This window comes from Oryctolagus cuniculus, chromosome 8 (genome assembly GCF_964237555.1).
Source record: "Oryctolagus cuniculus chromosome 8, mOryCun1.1, whole genome shotgun sequence".
Lineage (NCBI taxonomy): Eukaryota > Metazoa > Chordata > Mammalia > Lagomorpha > Leporidae > Oryctolagus > Oryctolagus cuniculus.
In genome coordinates this window covers 118469827-118495789 of record NC_091439.1, presented here as the reverse complement: position 1 = coordinate 118495789, position 25963 = coordinate 118469827, and the positions used below count along the sequence as shown (strand labels likewise).

At 58.8% G+C, this 25963-nt stretch overlaps 1 protein-coding gene across 5 annotated transcripts in view; it reads left to right on the top strand.

Moving 5' to 3' along the window:
- The window catches only part of DLGAP2 (DLG associated protein 2), a 583372-nt gene that overhangs the window by 242126 nt on the left and 315283 nt on the right, over positions 1-25963 (top strand). The window contains exon 1 of one of the 5 annotated variants that reach the window (XM_070047248.1): positions 19510-20353. The exons of 3 other annotated variants lie outside the window; for them this stretch is intronic. In XM_070047248.1, coding sequence (XP_069903349.1) covers positions 20137-20353 — 217 coding nt within the window. In that variant the 5' untranslated portion in view covers positions 19510-20136. Of the gene's footprint in view, positions 1-19509; positions 20354-25963 lie in introns of those variants that run through there. One more of the 5 variants, XM_070047246.1, reaches the window with a different exon arrangement.

Here is a 25963-nt window from a genome sequence, read left to right as displayed (position 1 = left end):
ACTGTCTCCATCTTCCCTGGAGGACACGTGGGAGTCTCACCTCCCTCCACACCTCCTCCACTCTTCCCTGGAGGACACGTGGGAGTCTCACCTCCCTCCACACCTCCTCCACTCTTCCCTGGAGGACACGTGGGTGTCTCACCTCCTTCCACACTGCCTCTGTTGTGCCCTGCCTTGAACTGCTCTGCTGTCACCATGGCACCCATGCACCCGAGTGTACACGGCACTCTGCCTGTAGTTTCTTCTGCGGATCCCAGCTCATGCCCCGAACCTCCCTGTCTGGTGACCAGTGCAGGGGCGGTCACCTGCCTCCTCTGCCACGTTACAGGACAAGAGCTGGGGAAGGTGGGGAGGGAGCCCCAGCTGTAGCATCTGGAGCTTTCCCGTGTGGCTGTCACCAGGATGCTGTGGGGGTTGAGCACCGTCCTCACATCAGGGCCCAAGGCTGCTCCCCAAGTGCCGACACCTGCGACCCCCACTCAGCCCATGAAGGGTGAGGAGTGTGCATCTCCCTCAGCTTTTGGCTCAACCTGGAGTTCACTCCTAGCTCCCACCGGTTTCCACCGGCCCCTCAGGGGTCAAGCAGCCAGCCTTGGTGAGCTCTGTGGGGGCTGCGGCCAGCACAGGCCCTTCTTGTGGGTTTCTGAGAGCAACTTCACTGACAGCACTCGCGCACCCTGGATCCACTCACTTGTGATCACTGCCTCGAGTTTCCATCACTCACAGTTCCCATGAACTTTTGTGAAAATGCTGTGGTTTATTCTTTCGTGGGGTAGCAGTGTTTTATCGTTGCTGATTTTGATGTTTTTACCTGATGCTGTTGTGAACGTCCAGGTACAACCCAGTGCCCCAGGTCATATAAGAGGGGCGGGGGTTTGCCAGGTCCCGAGGTCACTCACACCCCGAGGAACCAGCAGAGTCAGCCATACCAGCTGCCCCGTCTCCTGTCTGTGCCAGCATGGGTGACAGTCCCGTGGTCACTCACTCCCCGAGGAACCTGCAGACTCAGCCACACTGCCTGTCCCATCCCTGTCTCTGCCAACATGGGTGACAGTCCCGTGGTCACTCACTCCCCGAGGAACCTGCAGACTCGGCCACACCGCCTGCCCTGTCTCCTGTCTGTGCCGGCACAGGTGACGGTCCCGTGGTCACTCACTCCCCGAGGAACCTGCAGACTTGGACACACTGCCTGCCCCATCTCCTGTCTGTGCAGGCACAGGTGACAGTCCCGTGGTCACTCATTCCCTGAGGAACCTGCAGACTTGGACACACTGCCTGTCCTGTCTCCTGTCTGTGCCGGCACAGGTGATGGTCCCATGGTCACTCATTCCCTGAGGAACCTGCAGACTTGGCCACACACCGCCTGCCCTGTCTCCTGTCTGTGCCGGCACAGGTGACGGTCCCGTGGTCACTCACTCTCCAAGGAACCTGAAGACTCGGCCACACTGCCTGCCCCATCCCCTGTCTACGTGTGGTGGCTCCAGCTTCCCTCTGTCCTTGCCGACACTTGTTAGCATCTGGGATTTTCAGGCACATTGCAGACCTGGGTGTGCAGCGGACGCTGGGCCATCTTGCTTGTCTTCCGGGGTGGGTGACTGCCGACGTTCTGTGTGCTTGTCAGTTGCCTGTGTCCCTTGGTCAGAGAGTTGTGTGTTCTGACACTGGGTGTATGCAGCAGTTATCCTCTGAGGCTTTTGGATGTAAGCCTCTTAGCAGTTGTAAGGTTTGCAAATATGTTCTTGGATTTGTGAGCTTTGTCTTGGCTTTCTTGGTGGAGAACTCCTTTTGAGGAGCGCAGGCTCCTCATCTGGGTTGTGTCGCTTTCGCTCTCCGTGTCCTTGCTGCTGTATCCAGGGAGCCATTGCTTAGTCCGTGGTCACAAAGGTTCCCCGGTGCTTACACCCAGGTCGGCGCTCTGTTTGGAATAGTTTTTGTGTATGGTACAAACGGGTCTTCACAAAGTGCGTGGAAAACTCATATTGTGGAGAAGCCATTCACGAATGTCAGACGTTTTTGCACCAGGTTAACAGCGTGACTTCCCAGCAGCTCTGTTCTCCCCGCGTGGGCTTCCTGTGTAGAGTCTTCCACGCCATGTCCTGCACCTGCCCTGGTCCTTCAGCCACCATGAGGGAGCCCACATCCGCTGGGGGCCCCACCCTGTGTGCCGGGGGTCCTGTGTCTGGTCAGCGTCCTGGTTCCCAGGGGCGCCCTCTCCCTGCACCCTCACTAGAGGGGCCCCTGTGATGAGGGCACCCTCCCTGTGTGCCTTCATCACCTCCCTCATCATGGTGGGAGTTAGGTGCCCGTGCAGGAGTCTGGGGCCTGGAAATAGTCTGCCTACAGCAGCTTCCTTGGTACAGATCTGTCTGAATGGCTTGTTCCGGCTTTCAGTTCTGGCCCAGCAGCCTGCAAATCCAGCCTGTTCAGACAGCCCAGACAGTCCCAGCCTTGCTCTGTGCCCGGAGCTCGTGGGCCCCTGAGGCTGGGAGACTCTGATTTGTCCTGGGTGAGAATTCAAGCCTTGGATGGGTCGGCCATATCCTAAGCCTCAGATTCCTGATCTGCAGAACCCACCCGAAGTTTCAGTGAGACACGTGTGAAGAGTTTTCACTTTGTCCAGAGTGGTGCCTGGTGTTCCCTTGACCCTCAGTGGGGCGAGGGCATCTGTGACACATGAGGGTTCCCAGGACTCCCTGAGTGCAGTGCACACGAAGGCTTCTCGGCTTAGGCAGCTTCCAAAGGCTGCACCGTGTGTCTCTCCAGGAGGCACCTGCTGTCCATAAGGGCATCCTGCCTTGTCTGCTCAGAGTGGCTTTAAGAAAAGGAAGAGAAATGTGAAGACTTCCTGTGCTAACTTAGGCAAGAGCAACATCGAGAGAATTTTCCATCCACTGGTTCATTCCAGAAATGGCCTTAACAGCTGGGGCAGACGAACTCCATCTGGGTCTCCCATGTAGTCAGGGGCTCAGAACTTGGGCCGTCTTCCCCTGCTTTCCCAAGCCATTAGCAGGGAGTTGTACCCGAAGCAGAGCAGCCAGGACTCCAAGTGGTACTCAGCGACGTAGCCAGCTGTGCTGGAACACCTGCTCCCTAACGGGATGCGGACACCTGGGTGTGCTCTAACTTGGGTACTGAGAGGCTGCTGCCCTGGGGGAAGGAGGCTGTGTGGGAATCTGATCCTGGGCAGGAGACTCATCCCCTACCCGGCCCTGCAGCTGGTACTGCAGCCTGGGCCCTCTGCCTGTGTGCCCCTTCCCGGCCTGGTGCAGTGAGCGTCCGGGATTAGACATTCTCCCAGGAACTCCGTGACCTGGAAATTCAGACAGCTGCAAATGGGACTAAGTGCCTCTCACAGCCATGTTGAAAACCACACGAGCAGAGAGAAGAGGGGAAACGCGGTGATTATAGCTTGAGTCATGGTTCCGGGAGCGGTGGCCACAGCAGTGTTCAGCCTGGCACTGGCAGGAGTGCATGAAGCCACATGGCTGTCATCCCTGAGAAGAATTTCTTAAGTTCCTGGGAACAAAACTTGTAGCAGCGTTGAGAGTGGTGTTGAGAATTCAGAAGGGCCCTTTTCCTCCAAGCCTTAGCGTCTGCAGAGGTGTGGGCTCGCTCTGCCCTCACCAGCGTCGTTCCGAACCCCAGTGGTGCCACACAGGATGAAACTGACCCTTTTCTGCTTTGCTTGTAGAAGCTAAATCCACTGTTTCCCTCTGTGGTTAAATAAATATGAGTTACTGTGAAGAAGATACTGAGTTATTTCATGTTTTACCAATCTGAGACAACCACTACTGCCAGCTTGCTGGGTTTACCTTTAGAATGCACATGCAAACACACCCATGCACAAGGCACGGACACGTACACATATGAATGTAGCAAGACATGCAGGAACACAGGCAGGTCCACACACAAAGGCAAACACAGGAACGTGTGAGCACGTGTGCACATGTATGCAGACACAGGCACACGTATCTGTGGAGGAACTCCAATGCCCGTGCAAACACAGGCACACGTGTGCGTGAGTGCAGTCGTACGTACATGTGTGCGTGCCCTCCCAGAGTGTCTGTGGCGTACTTGTGGTCCCAGTCGGCTTTTAAGTGTGCTCCATGAACTGCGGCGGAGCTGTGTTCTGGCACGACGCACACCTGGAGGCGCCTCATGTTCCTTGTCCAGGAGCTCATTTCCTGCCCCACTAATGGCTCTGCACCCAGCGTCCAGGGGCCCTCTATACCCGTGTCACTCTGCCTGTCTCCCCACGCACCCAGCATCCGGGGCCCTCTCTGCCCATGTCACTCTGCCTGACACCTCATGCACCCAGCGTCCGGGGCCCTCTTGTACCCGTGTCACTCTGCCTGTCTCCTCATGCACCCAGTGTCCTGGGGCCCTCTCTGCCCATGTCACTCAGTCTCCTCATGCACCCAGCATCCGGGGCCCTCTCTGCCCATGTCACTCTGTCTCCTCATGCACCCAGCGTCCGGGGCCCTCTCTGCCCATGTCACTCTGTCTCCTCATGCACCCAGCATCCGGGGCCCTCTCTGCCCATGTCACTCTGTCTCCTCATGCACCCAGCATCCGGGGCCCTCTCTGCCCATGTCACTCTGCCTGTCTCCCCACGCACCCAGCATCCGGGGCCCTCTCTGCCCATGTCACTCTGTCTCCTCACACACCCAGTGTCCCGGGGCCCTCTCTGCCCATGTCACTCTGTCTCCTCATGTACCCAGCGTGCCGGGGCCCTCTCTGCCCATGTCACTCTGTCTCCTCATGCACCCAGCATCCGGGTCCCTCTCTGCCCATGTCACTCTGCCTGTCTCCCCACGCACCCAGCATCCGGGGCCCTCTCTGCCCACGTCACTCTGCCTGACACCTCATGCACCCAGCGTCCGGGGCCCTCTTGTACCCGTGTCACTCTGTCTCCTCATGTACCCAGCATCCGGGGCCCTCTCTGCCCGTGTCACTCTGCCTGTCTCCTCATGCACCCAGCGTCCGGGGCCCTCTTGTACCCGTGTCACTCTGTCTCCTCATGTACCCAGCATCCGGGTCCCTCTCTGCCCATGTCACTCTGCCTGTCTCCCCACGCACCCAGCATCCGGGGCCCTCTCTGCCCATGTCACTCTGCCTGTCTCCCCACGCACCCAGCGTCCCGGGGCCCTCTCTGCCCATGTCACTCTGCCTGTCTCCCCACGCACCCAGCATACCAGGGCCCTCTTGTACCCATGTCACTCTGCCTGTCTCCTCACGCACCCAGCATCCCAGGGCCCTCTTGTACCCGTGTCACTCTGCCTGTCTCCTCATGCACCCAGCGTCCTGGGGCCCTCTTGTACCCGTGTCACTCTCTCCTCATGCACCCAGTGTCCCGGGGCCCTCTTCTACCCCTGACACTCTGTCTCCTCATGTACCCTGTGTCCCGGGGCCCTCTTGTACCCGTGTCACTCTGTTTCCTCATGCACCCAGCATACGGGGCCTCTTGTACCCCTGTCACTCTGTCTCCTCATGCACCCAGTGTCCCAGGGCCCACTTGTGCCCGTGTCACTCTGCCTGACACCTCATGCACCCAGCGTCCCGGGACCCTTTTGTACCCGTGTCACTCTGTCTCCTCATGCACCCAGTGTCCCGGGGCCCTCTTGTACCCGTGTCACTCTGCCTGTCTCCTCATGTACCCAGCATCCCAGGGCCCTCTTGTAACTGTGTCACTCTGCCTGTCTCCTCATGCACCGAGCGTCCCGGGGCCCTCTTGTACCCCTGACACTCTGTCTCCTCATGTACCCAGTGTCCCGGGGCCCTCTTGTACCCGTGTCACTCTGTCTCCTCACGCACCCAGTGTCCCGGCCCTCTTGTACCCGTGTCACTCTGCCTGTCTCCTCACGCACCCAGCGTCCCGGGGCCCTCTTGTACCCGTGTCACTCTGTCTCCTCACGCACCCAGCGTCCCGGGGCCCTCTTCTACCCCTGACACTCTGTCTCCTCATGCACCCAGCGTCCCGGGGCCCTCTTGTTCCCGTGTCACTCTGCCTGTCTCCTCATGCACCCAGCATGCGGGGCCCTCTTGTACCCGTGTCACTCTGTCTCCTCATGTACCCAGTGTCCCGGGGCCCTCTTGTTTCCGTTTGTCACTCTGTCTCCCTACGCACCCAGTGTCCTGGGGCCCTCTTGTACCCGTGTCACTCTGTCTCCTCATGCACCCAGTGTCCCGGCCCTCTTGTACCCGTGTCACTCTGTCTCCTCATGTACCCAGCATCCCGGGGCCCTCTTGTACCCGTGTCACTCTGTCTCCTCACACACCCAGTGTCCCGGGGCCCTCTTGTACCCATGTCACTCTGTCTCCTCATGCACCCAGCGTCCCGGGGCCCTCTTGTACCCTTGTCATTCTGTCTCCTCATGTATCCAGAGTCCCAGGGCCCTCTATACCCGTGTCACTCTGCCTGGCTCCTCATGTACCCAGCGTCCCGGGGCCCTCTTGTACCCGTGTCACTCTGTCTCCTCACGCACCCAGCGTCCCGGGGCCCTCTTGTACCCGTGTCACTCTGTCTCCTCATGTACCCAGCATCCGGGGCCCTCTCTGCCCGTGTCACTCTGCCTGTCTCCTCATGCACCCAGCGTCCCGGGGCCCTCTCTGCCCATGTCACTCTGCCTGTCTCCCCACGCACCCAGCATACCAGGGCCCTCTTGTACCCATGTCACTCTGCCTGTCTCCTCACGCACCCAGCATCCCAGGGCCCTCTTGTACCCGTGTCACTCTGCCTGTCTCCTCATGCACCCAGCGTCCTGGGGCCCTCTTGTACCCGTGTCACTCTCTCCTCATGCACCCAGTGTCCCGGGGCCCTCTTCTACCCCTGACACTCTGTCTCCTCATGTACCCTGTGTCCCGGGGCCCTCTTGTACCCGTGTCACTCTGTTTCCTCATGCACCCAGCATACGGGGCCTCTTGTACCCCTGTCACTCTGTCTCCTCATGCACCCAGTGTCCCAGGGCCCACTTGTGCCCGTGTCACTCTGCCTGACACCTCATGCACCCAGCGTCCCGGGACCCTTTTGTACCCGTGTCACTCTGTCTCCTCATGCACCCAGTGTCCCGGGGCCCTCTTGTACCCGTGTCACTCTGCCTGTCTCCTCATGTACCCAGCATCCCAGGGCCCTCTTGTAACTGTGTCACTCTGCCTGTCTCCTCATGCACCGAGCGTCCCGGGGCCCTCTTGTACCCCTGACACTCTGTCTCCTCATGTACCCAGTGTCCCGGGGCCCTCTTGTACCCGTGTCACTCTGTCTCCTCACGCACCCAGTGTCCCGGCCCTCTTGTACCCGTGTCACTCTGCCTGTCTCCTCACGCACCCAGCGTCCCGGGGCCCTCTTGTACCCGTGTCACTCTGTCTCCTCACGCACCCAGCGTCCCGGGGCCCTCTTCTACCCCTGACACTCTGTCTCCTCATGCACCCAGCGTCCCGGGGCCCTCTTGTTCCCGTGTCACTCTGCCTGTCTCCTCATGCACCCAGCATGCGGGGCCCTCTTGTACCCGTGTCACTCTGTCTCCTCATGTACCCAGTGTCCCGGGGCCCTCTTGTTTCCGTTTGTCACTCTGTCTCCCTACGCACCCAGTGTCCTGGGGCCCTCTTGTACCCGTGTCACTCTGTCTCCTCATGCACCCAGTGTCCCGGCCCTCTTGTACCCGTGTCACTCTGTCTCCTCATGTACCCAGCATCCCGGGGCCCTCTTGTACCCGTGTCACTCTGTCTCCTCACCCAGTGTCCCGGGGCCCTCTTGTACCCATGTCACTCTGTCTCCTCATGCACCCAGCGTCCCGGGGCCCTCTTGTACCCTTGTCATTCTGTCTCCTCATGTATCCAGAGTCCCAGGGCCCTCTATACCCGTGTCACTCTGCCTGGCTCCTCATGTACCCAGCGTCCCGGGGCCCTCTTGTACCCGTGTCACTCTGTCTCCTCACGCACCCAGCGTCCCGGGGCCCTCTTGTACCCGTGTCACTCTGTCTCCTCATGCACCCAGCGTCCCAGGGCCCGCTTGTGCCCGTGTCACGCTGCCGGTCTCCTCAGCCTGCTGTACACAGCCAGGGCTCGGGGGTCTGGAGTCTGTGCCGTGTGTGTCCTGTGCTTCCTGTGGGCTCTAGCACTGCAGCTGTGGGGAGACATGGCGGTGTGGTTGCTCCGAGGGGAGCTGCTTCCTGGCAGGCAGACCTGGGCTACACAGTGAGGCACAAGGCTCGGTGGCCCTGCGAGCGGCCGCATCTTCTAGGTGCAGCGTCTTTCACCCTGGGTCACTGCGGCGTGGGGAAGAGCTGGCACAGCTTCCCAGTGCAGGCGGGAGGACGCCGGTGCTCACGCCCTGGCGTGTGATGGCGGCGCATGAGACAGGCCGAGACCTGGGACTCCCGGGACTGGAGCTGGGCAGTCTCCAGGTGGCACACCTCCTGGAGTGTTGGGGTTCCTGTTTGTGTCACACACAAGTCGTGGGAGTGCACAGACTGGGCCTTCTGTGCCGCCCCCTCCCCCACAGCTAGAGTGCCCTGCAGGGGCGGTCTCTGTGTCTGTGCTGTACTTCTTTATCCCAGCAGACCCTCCTGGGAGAGCCCTGACCTTCCCCTAATTCTGACCTTGTGTGGGCTCATGACCACAGTGGGTGTGACCGTGTGTCTGTCACCGGATGTCACCTGGGTAGAGCCAGCTCCTTCATTCTTCCAACAGGTGGCAGAGAGAGCCAGCCCAGCCCCCCCCCCTCCCCATCCCCGCCATTCTGCAAATGGCAATCAGGGTCCGTCTCCCAGGGTTGCGTCCAGCTCCTGAGTGTGGTCGGGCCCAGGTGTGCAATGGGCAGCGCTCCCCAGGGCAGCAGCAGACCCTAAGCCTCCCCGGAAGCTGCTGGTGCTGGGCTGACTGTGGGGCTGAGCAGGGCCCAGGTGTGCAGCGGGCAGCGCTCCCCATGCGCCCGCCACTCCCTCAGCTGTTCCTTCCGTCTCTGCACAGATGCTAAGGACGGATTTCACCAAGGGACTGAGCACTGCGCGATGTTTTCAGTTAAATGCCCTCACCCCAACCTCAGATGGTGTCTGCGCAGTCTGATGTGCACTGTGAACGGGAAACGCTCACCCCAGTGGTGAGGAGACATCAGGGAAGACAGAATGACTGCACCCCAGGCAGCCAGGACTCACTGGGGGGCGCGGGAGCTGGTGCCCTTAGACTGCCGCAGGGAGAGGGGGTCAGAGGCAGGTGTCATCTGGGGCCAAACCTCCTGGGCCTTCCCTCGCCTCGTTATGCTAGTTGACGTGATGATTCGAATGGTCCCGGGGGATCACTACAGAGAGGGGTCTTCCGGGCTAGCTCAGTGGGCTGGGGCACGTTTGCAATGTCAGTTTTAACCAATACTGAGAGCTGGTAAGCCTTTCACAGAGCTAGCCCCAATAAGCTCTGAGCCGTGGCACACTCTGTCGGGAGTCGGGAGTCACTCCTGCTCGCAGTGTACAAACTCATTACCTCTGCCTACGAGTCTGTCCATACAGAAAACCAAGCAATTACCCAGCTAAGCAAATACAGAAGGTGACCCTGATCACTGACTGCTGGGCGTGGGCATTTGGCGTGTGAAGGTGTCCGCACATTGGAGGGCCTGGGTGTGAGTTCCCGCCCCAGCTCTGGTTGCCAGCTCCCTGCTGATGCACACCTTGGGAGGCAGCAGGCCACGGCCAAGTGGCTATGTCTCTACCACTCACTTGGGAGCCCTAGATTGAGTTCTCAGCCCTGGGCATTGCAAGCATTTGGGGAGTGAACCGGTGGAACCAGTGATGGGAGATCACTGCCCCCATCTCCCTCCCTCCTTCCCTCCCTGTCTCCCTCCCTCTCTCCCTCCCTCCCTCCCTCTCTCTCTCCCCCTTTCTCCCTACCTCCCTCCCTCTCTCTCTCCCCCTCTCTCCCTCCCTCCCTCCCTCTCACTCTCCCCCACTCTCCCTCCCTCCCTCCCTCCCTCTCTCTCTCCCCCACTCTCCCTCCCTCCCTCCCTCCCTCCCTCCCTCTCTCCCCCTCCCTCTCTCCCTCCCTCCCCCTCCCCCCTCACTATTTTCCTGCCCCTCAGATGAGTAAACAAGATTTCACAGGAAGTCTGCTGGCATTCCCTCTCGTGGCAGAGTTGCTCTATGGCAGTCAGACTGTGCCTGGTGTGCCTACAGACAGAGAAATGGACACAATGCACAGCACTGTGTGCATTTCCACAAGGGTGACGGGATGCTCTGTTTTTTAATTTGAGTTTATTCAAGAATCAAAATGGGATCCTGGGCAGACCTGTGACCTCCTCTGTCCTGTGTAGTGCTCAGTCCTCTTGAGCGAATCCCTCGGCCTTTCCTGAGCCCAGCTTCCCGGGCCATAGAATGCCTTCCTTCTCACAGGGCCGCACAGTGCACGACGTCTCGGCCCAGGTGCTCTGTGCCACTGAGCACACACCCCGGGGAGGAAACTGACGGACAGGAGCCGGGGTGAGGTGTGGCCACAGCCCTCCATCCTGGTGCCAGCAGGGGTGTCCTGAGTCCAGGTGGGCTGCACCAGGTGAGGTAGATGGGAGACACAGGCTGCAAGGACGAGGCACGTGTGCTGGGGAGGGCCCAGCCTGTGTGTCAGGTCCAGTGGGGGGAGGGCCCCGGCCTGAGTGTGTCAGGTACAGGGGTTGTGGGGGGAGGGCCCAGCCTGAGTGTGTCAGGTCCAGGGGGTGTGTGGGGAGGGCCCCGGCCTGAGTGTGTCAGGTCCAGGGGGTGTGGGGGGAGGGCCCCGGCCTGAGTGTGTCAGGTCCAGCGGGTGTGTGGGGAGGGCCCCGGCCTGAGTGTGTCAGGTCCAGGGGGTGTGGGGGGAAGGCCCCGGCCTGAGTGTGTCAGGTCCAGGGGGTGTGGGGGGAGGACCCCGGCCTGAGTGTGTCAGATCCAGGGAGTGTGGGGGGAGGGCCCCGGCCTGAGTGTGTCAGGTCCAGGGGGTGTGGGGGGAGGGCCCCGGCCTGAGTGTGTCAGGTCCAGGGGGTGTGTGGGGAGGGCCCCGGCCTGAGTGTGTCAGGTCCAGGGGGTGTGGGGGGAGGGCCCCGGCCTGTGTCAGGTCCAGGGGGTGTGGGGGGAGGGCCCTGGCCTGAGTGTGTCAGGTCCAGGGGGTGTACATGGAGGACCCCGGCCTGAGTGTGTCAGGTCCAGTGGGGGGAGGGCCCGGCCTGAGTGTGTCAGGTCCAGGGGGTGTGGGGGGAGGGCCCGGCCTGAGTGTGTCAGGTCCAGGGGTGTGGGGAACCGAGACATGAGGTCGGTGGGGGTGGGGGTGGAGCACTAAAACATGAGGTTGGCGGGGGTGGGGGTGGCGGTGGGGCACTGAGACATGAGGTCTCAGGGGTGGGGGTGGGGGTGGGCACTGAGACATGAGGTTGGCGGGGGGGGGGGGAATGAGACATGAGGTCGGCGGGGGTGGGGGTGTGGGGCACCGAGCCCCTTCCCCTGGTCCATGCCCGGGGCCAGCATGGCATTGCCATCACAGCCAGGCTATCCAGCACCAAAACGTCACCCTCACCTCCCTTGCGGAGCGACGTCCTGCTCTGTCCACAGCAGGCCCTCTGTGTGCCCTCGGCGGTGCTGGGGGTGGGTGTCTTCCAGAGGAACTCTCGCCTGGGTCTCCGTGTGAGGAGGACTGCGGCTGCTGTGTCCCCTTGGTTCCTCTTCCTGGTCAGGCTCGCATTGGGAAGGGAGCTGTTCGGGTGCTGGGACGGGCGGCTCAGGGAGGCTGCAGAGTGTTTTCCGGGAAGGCCGTTTCTTTCGCTTGTTCTTTTTCTGGTCTGAGCACACAGATGCCGCCACCTCCACCACACACACACTCACCCGTACCTAGAAGTCCTCGGGAGCCGCGCTTTATTCAACCCAGTCTGTAAGATTGTGTGGCCCTGTTCGTGTCTGCACCAAACAGCTGGAGGTAGCCCAGGGGTCAGCTTTGCCGCTAGGCAAACCTCAGCATTGGGGTGAAAGGCCATTGAGGAGCTCTGGTCACTGTGTGCTAGAAAGTCTTAGATTCCATACAGAAATCTACCAACAACAGATGCTGGTGAGGATGTGGGGAAAAAGGGACACTAACCCACTGTTGGTGGGAATGCAAACTGGTCAAGCCACTATGGAAGTCAGTCTGGAGATGCCTCAGAAACCTGAATATAACCCTGCCATTCAACCCAGCCATCCCACTCCTTGGAATTTACCCAAAGGAAATTAAATTGGCAAACAAAAAAGCGGTCTGCACCTTAATGTTTATTGCAGCTCAATTTACAATAGCTAAGACCTGGAATCAACCCAAATGCCCATCAACAGTAGACTGGATAAAGAAATTATGGGACATGTACTCTGTAGAATACTATATAGCAGTCAAAAACAATGAAATTCGGTCATTTGCAACAAAATGGAGGAATCTGGAAAACATCATGCTGAGTGAATTAAGCCAGTCCCAAAGGGACTCATATGTTCTCCCTGATCGGTGACAACTGAGCACCAAAACAGAAACCTGTTGAAGTGAAATGGACACTATGAAAAACAGTGACTTGATCAGCCCTTGTCCTGACTGTCGATGATCAACTTAATACATTGTCCCTTTTAGTATTTTTTTGTTCTACTTAATACTATTGGTTGAGCTATTTAATTAACACACATTTATTCTTAGGTGTATAAATTTAACTGAAAATTGATCCCTGTTAAATATAAGACTGGAAATAAGAGAGGGAGCAGATGTACAATTTGGGTCATGCTCAATAGGACTTGCCCCAAATGGTGGAGTTAGAAATGTGCCAGGGGAATTCCAATACAATCCCATCAAGGTTGCATGTACCAATGCCATCTCACTAGCCAAAGTAATCAGTTCACAATTGATCATAATGATAGGACTAAGAGCCAAAGGGATCACACAAACAAGAGTAGTGTCTGCTAATACTGATAGAATAAAAAAGGGAGAGAACGATCCGACATGGGAAGTGGGATGCACAGCAGACTCATAGAATGGCAGATATCCTAAACAGCACTCTGGCCTCAGAATCAGCCCTTAAGGCATTCAGATCTGGCTGAAGAGCCCATGAGAGTATTTTAGGCATGGAAAGCAAGACACTCTGACAAAATAAAAAAAATAAAAAAATAAAAACCTAAATGAAAGATCTCTGCGAGTGAGATTCCAGTGGAAAGAATGGACCATCAAAGAAGGAGGCACCTTTCTCTGAAGGGAGGAGAGAACTTCCACTTTGACTATGACCTTGTCTAAATCAGATCAGAGTTGGCAAACTCAAAAGACTTCCATAGCCTTGGCAACTCATGACAAGAGCCTAGGGAGATTACTGACGTTATAAACAAGAGTGTCAAATTGTTAAGCCAAAAACAGGAGTCACTGTGCACTTCCTTCTCATGTGGGATCTGTCCTTAATGGGTTATCCAATGTGAATTAATGCTATAACTAGTACTCTAACAGTACTTTTTAATTTATTTATTAATTTTTACTCTAACAGTACTTTACACTTTGTGTTTCTGTGTGAGTACAAACTGTTGAAATATTTACTTAATATATACTAATTGATCTTCTGTATATAAAGATAATTGAAAATTAATCTTGATGTGAATGGAATGGGAGAGGGAGTGGGAGGTGGGAGGGTTGCGGGTGGAAGGGAAGTTATGGTGGGGGGGAAAGCCACTGTAATCCAAAAGCTGTTCTTTGGAAATTTATATTTATTAAATAAAAGTTAGATTCCCACAATGTTTGCATTTCCCAAGGAATTCTTTACTGATGGGAAGCCAGCTGCAACGTGCTCAGGCATTTGCCTCGCTGTCCTGCTCTGTGTGCCCCGCAAGGCTGGCTGCTTCATTTAGTGGCTCAAAGCAGGGTTCACAACAAATTACAGTTACGTGAAATATGTGCGTTCCCGGTTTTTGCATTGCGTTAGGGTTGTGCTACGGCTGCACGGTCAAGATGAAAACAAAGACTCTTTTGGGCACTGATAGCAAAGACTCCCGAGTGATTAAATTGTAAGGAAAATCCGCAACTTTCCTAGAATGACTCTTCATAACCGAATTTTTTTTTTTTTTTTTTGGACAGGCAGAGTGGACAGTGAGAGACAGAGAGAAAGGTCTTCCTTTTTGCCGTTGGTTCACCCTCCAATGGCTGCCGGGCCAGCACGCTGATCCGAAGCCAGGAGCCAGGTGCTTATCCTGGTCTCCCATGGGGTGCAAGGCCCAAGCACTTGGGCCATCCTCCACTGCCTTCCCGGGCCACAGCAGAGAGCTGGACTGGAAGAGGGGCAACTGGGACAGAATCCGGCGCCCCGACCAGGACTAGAACCCAGTGTTCTAGTTCCTCCCGCAAGGTGGAGGATTAGGCTAGTGAGCCGTGGCGCCGGCACCGAATGTTTTCATTAATGCTTTGTTTGTCTTCTGAAAGCGCCAGAACAAACATGACCAATGTGGCCAGTGGCACACAGAAATCGTTTTTCCTGCACTAAACGATGTTACATCCAAAACTGAATGTGGGGTCACCTGTCCTGAGGCCTGTGGCAGGTGCTCGCAGGGCCTCGTGTACTGCCCCGGGTGTACTGACAGCAGGTGAGGTGAGGCCCCTCCCCTGAGCGGTTCTGCTGGTGTTTGCAGGCGACAAGACCTGGTTTAGGGGAGACGGAGACGATGAGCTCATCAAAGACTTGGGCTGAACCAGGACAGTGATTTGGAAACACCCACATGTCGCAGGTCCCTCTTCCAGCTGTGAGCGTTCCTGTGAGAGGTGGCAGAGGCGTCCCCGGGCCACGTCTGTGTTACTGTGTGGGTCAGAGCATTTGCACATGGGCTGCTTGTTTCGCTGTCCTGTGTTGGGCACTTTCCTTCTCGAGCCTGGAGCCAAACGCCTTCCTTTCTCAATGTGGACATTTGCAGGCTGTGCTGGGGACCCTGTGCATAACTCCTGCGTGGCGTGGTGATGACCAGCGGCAGCACACAGCCGGCACTGATGCCGGAGCCCCGGCCTCCGGAGTCTGCCAGCCACAGGCTGTGGTGCAGAAGTGAACAGTGGCTGCCCCGGAGCCGGGAGGAGGGTTCACTGGCAGAGAAGGGCCCCCCACGAGGCTGGGAGTCCGGAATTGGAAGCCGGAGTCTTGCTTCTTGCATTTGGGCCAATATTTAAGGTCTCTGACCAGCGGCTGCTTAGTGTTGGGCCATGAGCCTCAGGAAATGGCGGCTGCGAGGAGCACATGTGGTCTCTGTGAGCGCTGGGGAGGGCATGGCATGAGTGAGTGTTTCAGGGTTGGGCAGGGGCAAGCTCAGGAGGGGTCAGCCCTGGGGCAGGGCCCAGACTTTGAACCGACCCGAGTATGACCTGGGGAATGTGGGCAGGAGCACCACGCACGTGGGCCAGGATGCGGATTTGCCAGGGCTCCTGCCAGCACCGACAGTGTGCCTGCAGATGGAACTGCTCTGAATTCTGACCCTGCCAGGTAGCAGCTCCAGAGGCAGCTGTTCCGACAGCCTTGGCCTGTGGTTCCAGGACAGGAGCATCACCTCTGATGCCAGGCTGGCCGCGGGGGTCCCGGCAGCTCTGTCCATGGTGTCCCTGAGCGCCTGAGCCAGACTGGACACGGCGGGCCACACAGCTGTGTCCATGCAGCTGGCTGTGTCCGTGGCATCTCTGAGCACCTGAGCCAGACTGGACACGGGGGGCCACACAGCTGTGTCTATGCAGCTCTGTCCATGGCATTTCTGAGCACCTGAGCCAGACTGGACACGGGGGGCCACACAGCTGTGTCCATGCAGCTGTGTCCGTGGCATCTCTGAGCATCTGAGCCAGACTGGACACGGCGGGCCACACAGCTGTGTCCATGCAGCTGTGTCTGTGGCATCTCTGAGCACCTGAGCCAGACTGGACATGGAGGGCCACACAGCTGTGTCCATGCAGCTGGCTGTGTCCGTGGCATCTCTGTGCACCTGAGCCAGACTGGACACAGGGGGCCACACGGCTGTGTCCATGCAGCTGTGTCTGTGGCGTCCCTGAGCATCTGAGCCAGACTGGACACAGGGGGCCACACAGCTGTGTCCATGCAGCTGGCTGTGTCTGTGGCATCTCTGAGTGCCATGCAGCTGCATCCGTGATATCTGTGCACCTGAGCCGGACTGGACACAGGGGTCCGTGCAGCTGTGTCCATGCAGCTGTGTCTGTGGCATCTCTGAGTGACTGAACCAGGCTGGACACAGGGGTCCATGCAGCAGTGTCCACACAGCTGTGTCCATGTAGCCGTGTCCACGTCATCTTTAGTGCCTGAGCCAGACTGGCTACGGGAGTCCATGCATCTGTGTCCGTGCAGCTGTGTCTATGTGTCTGTGTCTGTGGTGTCTCTGTGTGCCCACTGAGCCAGACTGGACACAGAGGTCCATGCAGCTGTGTCCGTGGCATCTGAACACCTGAGCCAGACTGGACATGGGAGTCCATGCAGCTGTGTCCGTGCAGCTGTGTCCGTGGCATCTCTGAGTGCCTGAACTGGACTGGACACAGGGGTCCATGCAGCTGTGTCCATGCAGCTGGGTCCATGGTGTCTCTGAAAGCCTGAGCCAGACTGGACATGGGAGTCCATGCAGCTGTGTCCGTGCAGCTGTGTCCGTGGCGTCTCTGAGTGCCTGAACTGGACTGGACACAGGGGTCCATGCAGCTGTGTCCATGCAGCTGGGTCCATGGTGTCTCTGAAAGCCTGAGCCAGACTGGACACAGGGGTCCATGCAGCTGTGTCTGTGCAGCTGTGTCTCTGGCGTCTCAGTGCCTGAGCCAGACTGGGCACAAGAGTCCATGCAGCTGTGTCCATGCATTTGGGTTCGTGGCATCTCTGAGTGTTAGCAAACACCAATCCTCACTTAGTCCTTTTGATCTCGTTTGCCAGTGAATTCAACCTGAACATAGGGGCAGATTTCATACAGACAGATCCCCTGGGAGAAGCAACCAGAGCGGGTGTCAGTCAAGCCCTGATGCCTGCCCTGTGATGCACACCCCACTGTGGGGAAACCCTGTTACCCTGGGGACCCAGAAGGTAGTCAGCAAGAGGCTCACGGGCTCCGCACATGCAGAGTCCCATCTTGCTGTCCCAGTATGGACAATGAGCCCAGCCGCCCCTTTGCCCTCACCTGGTCCACAAGGAAACACATTCCAGTGCTCGCTGGGGGACTTGGAGTTTCCATGTGTGTGTTAATCTGAAGATGCAAATGTTGCAGGTGTTTTCAGTTGTACTAAGTCGTCATTCACCGCATCGCTGCAAACAAGGGCATACATCTTTCATGACTAATTATTCTTCCCTCAGTGGATGTAAACAGCATTACCCTAAGCAGTCTGCAGGTTACTTACTGTCTGTAATTTGCTAGTTGTGCTGTCTCATTTCTCCTGTCTGCCTGTGAAAGATGATTAGAGAGCTCCATTCCGAGCGTCAGGGACATCTTTCGGGAGGATGTGAGCAGGGACCGGCTAGCACGCCAGCCTCGCTGTGGTTCTGTCTGAGGGAGTTGTAGCTGTGAGCAGCCTGTGTCTTCGCATGCTTCAGTGTGTGGCTGTGCACACTCTCGCCGACTCCAGAGCAAGGCCTGTTACTGCACGGAGGGAGGGAAATGGTTACATTAACGCAGCAAGCAGCACCACACAGTGATGCATAAGATGCGGTTCAGGACTGAGAAATGCAGCAGGAGCTGCGACTCTGGCTCTTCTTGCCCATCCTCGTGTTAGGACCAAGCAGCACATACCTGTGGATAGTGCCAGCGCACCCTGGCCTTCTGTGCACAAAATCTGTGCCGCGACCACACTCCTCAGGGTCCCTGTGTGCCTGTGCCAGCGCCTCAGGCTGTGGGTGCTGTGCTCAGGTGCAGGGAGCATTTGGAGAAGGGTGCATGCTCCTGGCTGCATTGCCCCACTGTGTGCTGTGCCCCATGTGACAGGACCTGGGGGGACTCACTGCGTGCCCACTGTGTGCTGTACCTATGTGACAGGAGCTGGGGGAGCTCACTGTGTGCCCACTGTGTGCTGTCCCTATGTGACGGGAGCTGGGGGACTCACTGCGTGCCCACTGTGTGCTGTCCCCATGTGACGGGAGCTGGGGGAGCTCACTGCGTGCCCACTGTGTGCTGTGCCCCATGTGACAGGAGCTGGCGGAGCTCACTGTGTGCCCACTGTGTGCTGTCCCTATGTGACGGGAGCTGGGGGAGCTCACTGCGTGCCCACTGTGTGCTGTGCCCCATGTGTCAGAGGAGTTGGGGGAGCTCACTGTGTGCCCACTGTGTGCTAAGCCCAATGTGACAGAGGAGCTGGGGGAATTCACTGTGTGCCCACTGTGTGCTGTGCCCCATGTGACAGGACCTGGGGGGACTCACTGCGTGCCCACTGTGTGCTGTACCTATGTGACGGGAGCTGGGGGAGCTCACTGTGTGCCCACTGTGTGCTGTGCCCCATGTGACAGGAGCTGGGAGAGCTCACTGCAGTGCCCACTGTGTGCTGTGCCCCATGTGACAGGAGCTGGGGGAATTCACTGTGTGCCCACTGTGTGCTGTCCCTATATGACAGGAGCTGGGGGAGCTCACTGCGTGCCCACTGTGTGCTGAGCCCCATGTGACAGGAGCTGGGGGAGCTCACTGTGTGCCCACTGTGTGCTGAGCCCCATGTGAGAGGACCTGGAGGAGCTGGCAGCAGTGCCTACTGTGTGCTGTCCCCATGTGACAGGAGCTGCGGGAGCTCACAGCAGTGCCCACTGTGTGCTGAGCCCCATGTGAGAGGACCTGGAGGAGCTGGCAGCAGTGCCTACTGTGTGCTGTCCCTATGTGACAGGAGCTGGGGGAGCTCACTGCGTGCCCACTGTGTGCTGAGCCCCATGTGAGAGGACCTGGAGGAGCTGGCAGCAGTGCCTACTGTGTGCTGTCCCTATGTGACAGGAGCTGGGGGAGCTCACTGCGTGCCCACTGTGTGCTGAGCCCCATGTGACAGGAGCTGAGGGAGCTCACTGTGTGCCCACTGTGTGCTGTCCCCATGTGAGAGGAGCTGGGGAAGCTCACTGCGTGCCCACTGTGTGCTGAGCCCCATGTGAGAGAGGAGCTGGGGGAGCTCACTGCGTGCCCACTGTGTGCTGTCCCCATGTGAGAGGACCTGGAGGAGCTGGCAGCAGTGCCTACTGTGTGCTGAGCCCCATGTGACAGGAGCTGCGGGAGCTCACTGCATGCCCACTGTGTGCTGTCCCCATGTGACAGGAGCTGGGGGAATTCACTGTGTGCCCACTGTGTGCTGAGCCCCATGTGACAGGACCTGGGGGAGCTCACTGTGTGCCCACTGTGTGCTGTCCCCATGTGACAGGAGCTGGGGGAGCTCACTGCGTGCCCACTGTGTGCTGTCCCTATGTGAGAGAGGAGCTGGGGGAATTCACTGCGTGCCCACTGTGTGCTGAGCCCCATGTGACAGGAGCTGGGAGAGCTCACTGCGTGCCCACTGTGTGCTGTGCCCCATGTGACAGGAGCTGGGGAAGCTCACTGCGTGCCCACTGTGTGCTGAGCCCCATGTGAGAGAGGAGCTGGGGGAGCTCACTGCGTGCCCACTGTGTGCTGAGCCCCATGTGAGAGGACCTGGAGGAGCTGGCAGCAGTGCCCACTGTGTGCTGTGCCCCATGTGACAGGAGCTGGGGGACTCACTGCGTGCCCACTGTGTGCTGAGCCCCGCCCCGTCTGTGAGCCCAGCTGGGAAAGGTGTGCTCCCTCTGTCACTCTTCATCCCGGGTCAGCCAGCCTGGTGGTGCTGCGTGCTGTGGCCAGGCCTGTGCGAGCCCCGGCCCTCTCGCTCTTTAAAGGCCGTGTCGTCAGTGCCGTGACGCTCCCCAGGAAGCTGCCCATGTTTGGCTCCCAGAGCCAATGATATCATCACAATAGGTGGCTCCTGTCTAAATAGGGATCATTTGTGAAATGAGATTAGCGACTTGATCTGGCAGGCAGGAGGCGGAGGCACCTGCTCCGGGTAATTGATGTCCCGGGGGACAGCACTGCGCCACCGTTCAGACGCCCCTGTCCATGGCTAATTCCATCAGGAGCCAGGCGCCTGCCTGTTGTGCTGCGAGCCAGGCCGCCCCCACATCCACATGGAGCCAACTCCAGATCCGTGTTTTCTATCACGCTTGAATATATGGGACATGCATCGCATCCTGTGCCTGCCGCGCTGCAGTGTGCCTGCTTTGCAGAGCCCCGTGGCGGCCTCGGCCAGGCTGTGACTGACCGGAGCCCTGGACACACGCTGAGTCTCCTGGCCTGCTCCACGGCGGCAGCGGTGCTGGCGCTTCCCTGGGGTGCCCGGTGCCCTGTCTGCCGGGAGCCTGCCGCTCTGCGTCTGGACGCTGCGGGCGGTGAGTCCGGATGAGTCATTCCTCACTTTTCCCATCTCGGGTGGGCACTTGCCCAGCAGGGTGGCCTCGGCTGGAGGGGTGGCGAGCGGATGGGCGCCCAGCAGCCCCAGGCTCCAGGCGGCATGTCTCCCTGCCTTCCCGCCAGCCATGGTCTACGCTGCTCCTGGGAGTGAAGCGCTCCTCTCTGGACAGGCAGCGGCAGCAGCCAGGGGCTGGCGTGACTGCAGCTGGGAGCCTGTCAGTTGCCATGGAGGGTTTGGGGGACGGTCTCGCGCGGCCGCCCAGGACTGCAGCGCTGTCATTCTCAGAAGACAAGTTCAGTCTCCAGTTCTCCGTGATTCGGATGGCCACGGAATGCCAGAGCACTTTGTAATGCAGGACCTGCTCTGGCTGGCTGGCCTCTGTCTGTCGTAGCCAGGGTGCAGCTGCTGGTCTGCTGCCCAGCTCCCTGGGGAGCGAGTAAACCCAGGGCCCTGCAGCTGTTAAGACGGGTGCTTGATCTGCAGACTCTGGGGGCAGAAGCCTGCGGGGAAGGTGCCTCTGTGAGCCCAGTGCAGTCGGGTACTCGGGCCTCACAGCAGCTGCAGGAAGCAGGATCAAAGGAAGGGGGTGTTTGAGGAGACGCAGGGAAGAGCTGCCCTGTGTTTGGCTTTGAAAGCGAAAGCCGTTTCCGAAGCACGCGATCCCAGCGTTTAGTGCTGACCGAGCAGCGGCCGCTGCCTTGTGGGAGCAGGCGGTGTGCGAGTGTCCTCGGGGCTGTGCGGCTCCAGACGAGGCGTGCTTCTGCGAGCACAGGCTTGGGGCGTCACAGCGGGGAAGCCTGAGCAAGTGCCCTGCACCTGCTCCTCTGGGGGAAGATTCCGGTTGGGCTTTGCGAGCGTTTCCCCGGCTTTCTCGCCTTGCTGTGCTGTTTTGTCTTGTGTCTCTCTCAGTGGCCCTGCCGCGTCCAGCCCTTCCTGATGAGACTGGGTGTCTGTGAAGAGGGCCGTTGCCCACCCAGGCGTCCAGGTCACTGCTCGCTCTGAAAGTTCTTGTTGAGAACAGCCAGAATACCTAGCACGGAGACTGCACCAATCAGGAGCTGTCACCACTGTGTCCACCTCTGGGGGGTGGGGGGACACGGTTTCATTCACAGTTTTCCTGCAGCCCTCAGGTGCAGCTGCACGCCTGGTGTGGGGCGGAGATGCTGTGACCTTACGCTTGTTCGCAGAATAGAACAAGTCAGGGTTCTTTCCCCCACTTTGTGATTCATGCTTCTTATTTAGCAACAAGTCCTGCCTCGCGCAGAATCATTCATCACTAATGCCACTCAGCTGAGAGGCCTCCACGCACAGGGTGCCAAGGTCCTCAGAACAGCCTGGAGGTCAGCCTTTGGAGCTCACCTGGGGCCGCTGTGCCTGCGGAATGCTGGCGTCAGGGTCTGACAGGTGCCTGCCCGGGGGCAGGCGTCACTGCACCTCGGCCCGGTCTGCGGGGCTCACTCAGTAACACGTGTTTGCATGGGATGAATGTAACTTTTCAATCAGATCTGTCCATTCAGTTGTCATCAAAGGCAAAGCGCATAACTAGAGGCCAGGTTGGGGGCAGTGGCGGTGTCCACGCTGGGCACCATGCAGCCTGCGCATGGATCTGCAAGTGTGGCACTCACACACCTTCACGGTCACACGGGCGCTATGCCAGGACCTGTGGCTCTGAGGGCAGACCAGCCCCACTCTCAACATCCATCACTTTAAACCCACAGTCTCTGCTTTCCAAGGGTTGTCACTCGTGAATAAACCCCGCTGAGTCTGCAGCTTCTCTCTCCAGGGAGTCACCTTTGACCCCAGCAAGGGAAGCCCACGCTCTGCCCAGGCAGGCTGGCTGAGCTCCAGACACATGGGAGCTGCACTTTGCCGTTCCGTGTGGTGTGGTCACTGCTGCCGTGTGCCGTGACGGCAAGAGTGCCTCTCAGGACAAGAGTGCGGGCCTTGTCACCCCGCCTTCGCTTCCTTCTGCGGTATGGACAAGCAGGGCAGCCCCAGAGAGAGACGGGGTGGGTGGCCCTTGGTCCTGGGCATTGGCTGAGTGCTGGTGCCTGAGTCCTGAGAGCAGCCGGACTCTCCACTTGGTGTTTGGAGCTGGCGTGCAGCATGTGCAGGGACACACCTGGGCAAGTTCCACTTCGACGAGCCGACTGCGGCCTCGATTAACTCTCGGCCTGAAACACACAGGGTTCAGCCCCAGGCTTCTGTGCCCGGCACCGCCGTCCATTGCCACCAACCAAGCTCTGGATCAGTCAGTTGCTTTCCAGGGTGCAGCGGGAACCAGAAATCTGACTCTTGGGCCCTTATGTTCTGCATGATTACTTTAGGATAACAGTGCTGGTGAATCAACATCTCTCACGTGACTGGCGTGGAGGGAAAGAGCCCTGGATTTTCTGTTCAGAGAATCCTCCTTGTGAGATCGCATCCCAGCACCCGTGTCTGGTGTGTCCCGTGCTTGGTAGGATGGGAACTTACACGTCCGCACGGAGCCGCTGCTTGCTGCCTCTGCGCAAAGTGCTGTGCTAATCTGTGGTGAATTCAGGACAGGCGTGAGACCCCCGGCCCTGGAAACAGGACAACCTCGGGACACGCCTTGTCCTTGGTCAGCGTCCTGGGGCGTGCCCATGTGCGCCCTCCTCCCGGGATCCTCAGACACAGCTGCCGTCCTCATTCTGCCCCTCAGACGGCTGTGTCGCTGCTCAGGGCTGCCGGCACTCGGGTCCTGCTTGTCCAAGGCGTTCTCTTCTCACTGGGGACGGTCAGGGCCCAGTCTCCATGTGAGAGCCCCGGAATCACCTGTGGAGCTCCAGTGGGCTCCCAGCTCCAGGGGGTCCTGGGTTTGCCAGTTGCTCTTCACTTCCTCGCTCCGTGGGGGAAGCCACACCCAGCCTGACCTGGTTCCTGAGACCCTTGAATGAGGTGCAGTGCAGGTGCCTTGTGTGGGCGGTGTTTGTGCAGGTCTGAGTCAGCCCCCCCCCCACGTCCTCAGCAAGTGCGGGTTTCTTATCCACACCCTCAGGGAAGGTAGCAGTCTCTGAAGAGGAAATGTCCACATTAGGGGTCCCTGACAGGGGTCATGTGGGGCATCTCGGCTGGCCCAGCACCTGGGGGACACCACCGCCAAGTGTCTCCCACCTCTGGGGCTCCATGGGTTCTCACACTTGGCCCCATATCCAGGCTGCTCCCAGCCCAGCACTGACACCCGCCTCGGGTTTGGCTGGGGGTATTTCCTGTCCCTTCTAAGTTCTTGCCAACCACTCCCAGGAGGATGGTGCTGGCCACACTCCCCGGTTGTTCTGCCCATCAGGATGTCTTACCTTACCTCATATCCCATCCAGACCTCCTGCATATGGGCAGGACCCATGCTCATTCCTGCAGACCCTCCCTGCGCTTCCTGCCCCTGTACTTCCTGCCCCTACACCTCCTGTCGCTGCACCTCCTGTCCCTGCACTTCCTGTCCCTGCACCTCCTGTCCCTGCACCTCCTGTCTCTGCACCTCCTGTCTCTGTACCTCCTGTCCCTGCACCTCCTGTCTCTGCACTTCCTGTCCCTACACCTCCTGTCCCTGCACCTCCTGTCTCTGCACTTCCTGTCCCTACACCTCCTGTCTCTGCACCCCCTGTCTCTGCACTTCCTGTCTCTGCACTTCCTGTCTCTGCACCTCCTGTCCCTGCACCTCCTGTCCCTGCACCTCCTGTCCCTACACTGCCTGTCCCTGCACTTCCTGTCCCTACACCTCCTGTCCCTACACCTCCTGTCCCTGCACTTCCTGTCACTACACCTCCTGTCCCTGCACCTCCTGTCTCTGCACTTCCTGTCCCTGCACCTCCTATCTCTGCACCTCCTGTTCCTGCACCTCCTGTCCCTGCACCTCCTGTCCCTGCACTTCCTGTCCCTACACCTCCTGTCCCTACACCTCCTGTCCCTACACCTCCTGACCCCTGCACCTCCTGTCTCTGCACTTCCTGTCCCTGCACTTCCTGTCTCTGCACCTCCTGAACCTATACCTCCTGTCCCTGCACTTCCTGCCCCTGCACTTCCTGTCCCTGCACCTCCTGTCTCTGTACTTCCTGTCTCTGCACCTCCTGTCCCTGCACCTCCTGTCCCTGCACTTCCTGTCCCTGCACCTCCTGACCCCTGCACCTCCTGTCTCTGCACTTCCTGTCCCTGCACTTCCTGTCTCTGCACCTCCTGAACCTACACCTCCTGTCCCTGCACTTCCTGTCCCTGCACTTCCTGCCCCTGCACTTCCTGTCCCTGCACCTCCTGTCTCTGCACTTCCTGTCTCTGCACCTCCTGTCCCTGCACCTCCTGTCCCTGCACTTCCTGTCCCTGCACCTCCTGTCCCTGCACTTCCTGTCTCTGCACCTCCTGTCTCTGCACCTCCTAACCCCTGCACCTCCTGTCTCTGCACATCCTGTCCCTGCACTTCCTGTCTCTGCACCTCCTGAACCTATACCTCCTGTCCCTGCACTTCCTGTCCCTGCACCTCCTGTCTCTGCACTTCCTGTCTCTGCACCTCCTGTCCCTACACCTCCTGTCTCTGCACCTCCTGAACCTATACCTCCTGTCCCTGCACCTCCTGTCCCTGCACCTCCTGTCCCTGCACTTCCTGTCCCTGCACCTCCTGTCCCTACACCTCCTGTCTCTGCACCTCCTGAACCTATACCTCCTGTCCCTGCACTTCCTGTCCCTGCACCTCCTGTCTCTGCACTTCCTGTCTCTGCACCTCCTGTCCCTGCACCTCCTGTCCCTGCACTTCCTGTCCCTGCACCTCCTGTCCCTACACTTCCTGTCCCTACACCTCCTGTCCCTGCACACCCTACCTGCACCTCTTGGCCATGCATACCATCCCTGGGCTTACCCCACTACCATTTATGGAGGAGAAGGCTGAGGAGTGGGTACCCTACTGGACTGGGTGCTGTGGGAAGTCTGGTCCTGGCTTTGGGTTCCTGTTTGGGTGGTGTTTTCAGGAGGAGGTGCCTGTCTGAGCTGCGGCCCAGACCTGGGGTGCATCGCCCAGTGCCTCAAAGGCCAGGGGTGCTCTTGAGCAGACAGGGCACAGGGCACAGCATAGGCTTCTGTAGGTGGGAGCGGTTCAGGTCACAGTGTGGCTGTCTTTCCAGTCCTGTGGTCCCTGCTCATACCTGCTAACCAGCTGTGTTCATGCCCATTTTGCAGATGAGAAAATCAAGACTCATGTGGTTGAGTGACTTGCACTTTGCGTTTCTTTTTAAAGATGTATTTATTTGAAAGGCAGAGTTGCAGAGAGCGAGAGAGGAATCTTTGATCTACTGGTTTACTCCCCAGATAGCTGCAATGGCCCAGGCTAGGGCAGGCTGAAGCCAGGGGCCAGGAGCTTCATCCAGGTCCCCGACATGGGCCACCTGCTGCTGCTTTCCTAGGTGCATTAGTAGGGAGCTGGATCAGAGGTGGAGCAGCTGGGACTCAAACCAGCACCCACATGGGACGCCCACTCACAGGCACTGGCTTAACCTGCTGCCCACAGCGCCGGCCCTGTGCTCCGTGTTCCAGAGTGTTCAGAACGCAGCAAAGCTGCACAGCAGGTACAGAGATGTCCTGTGGA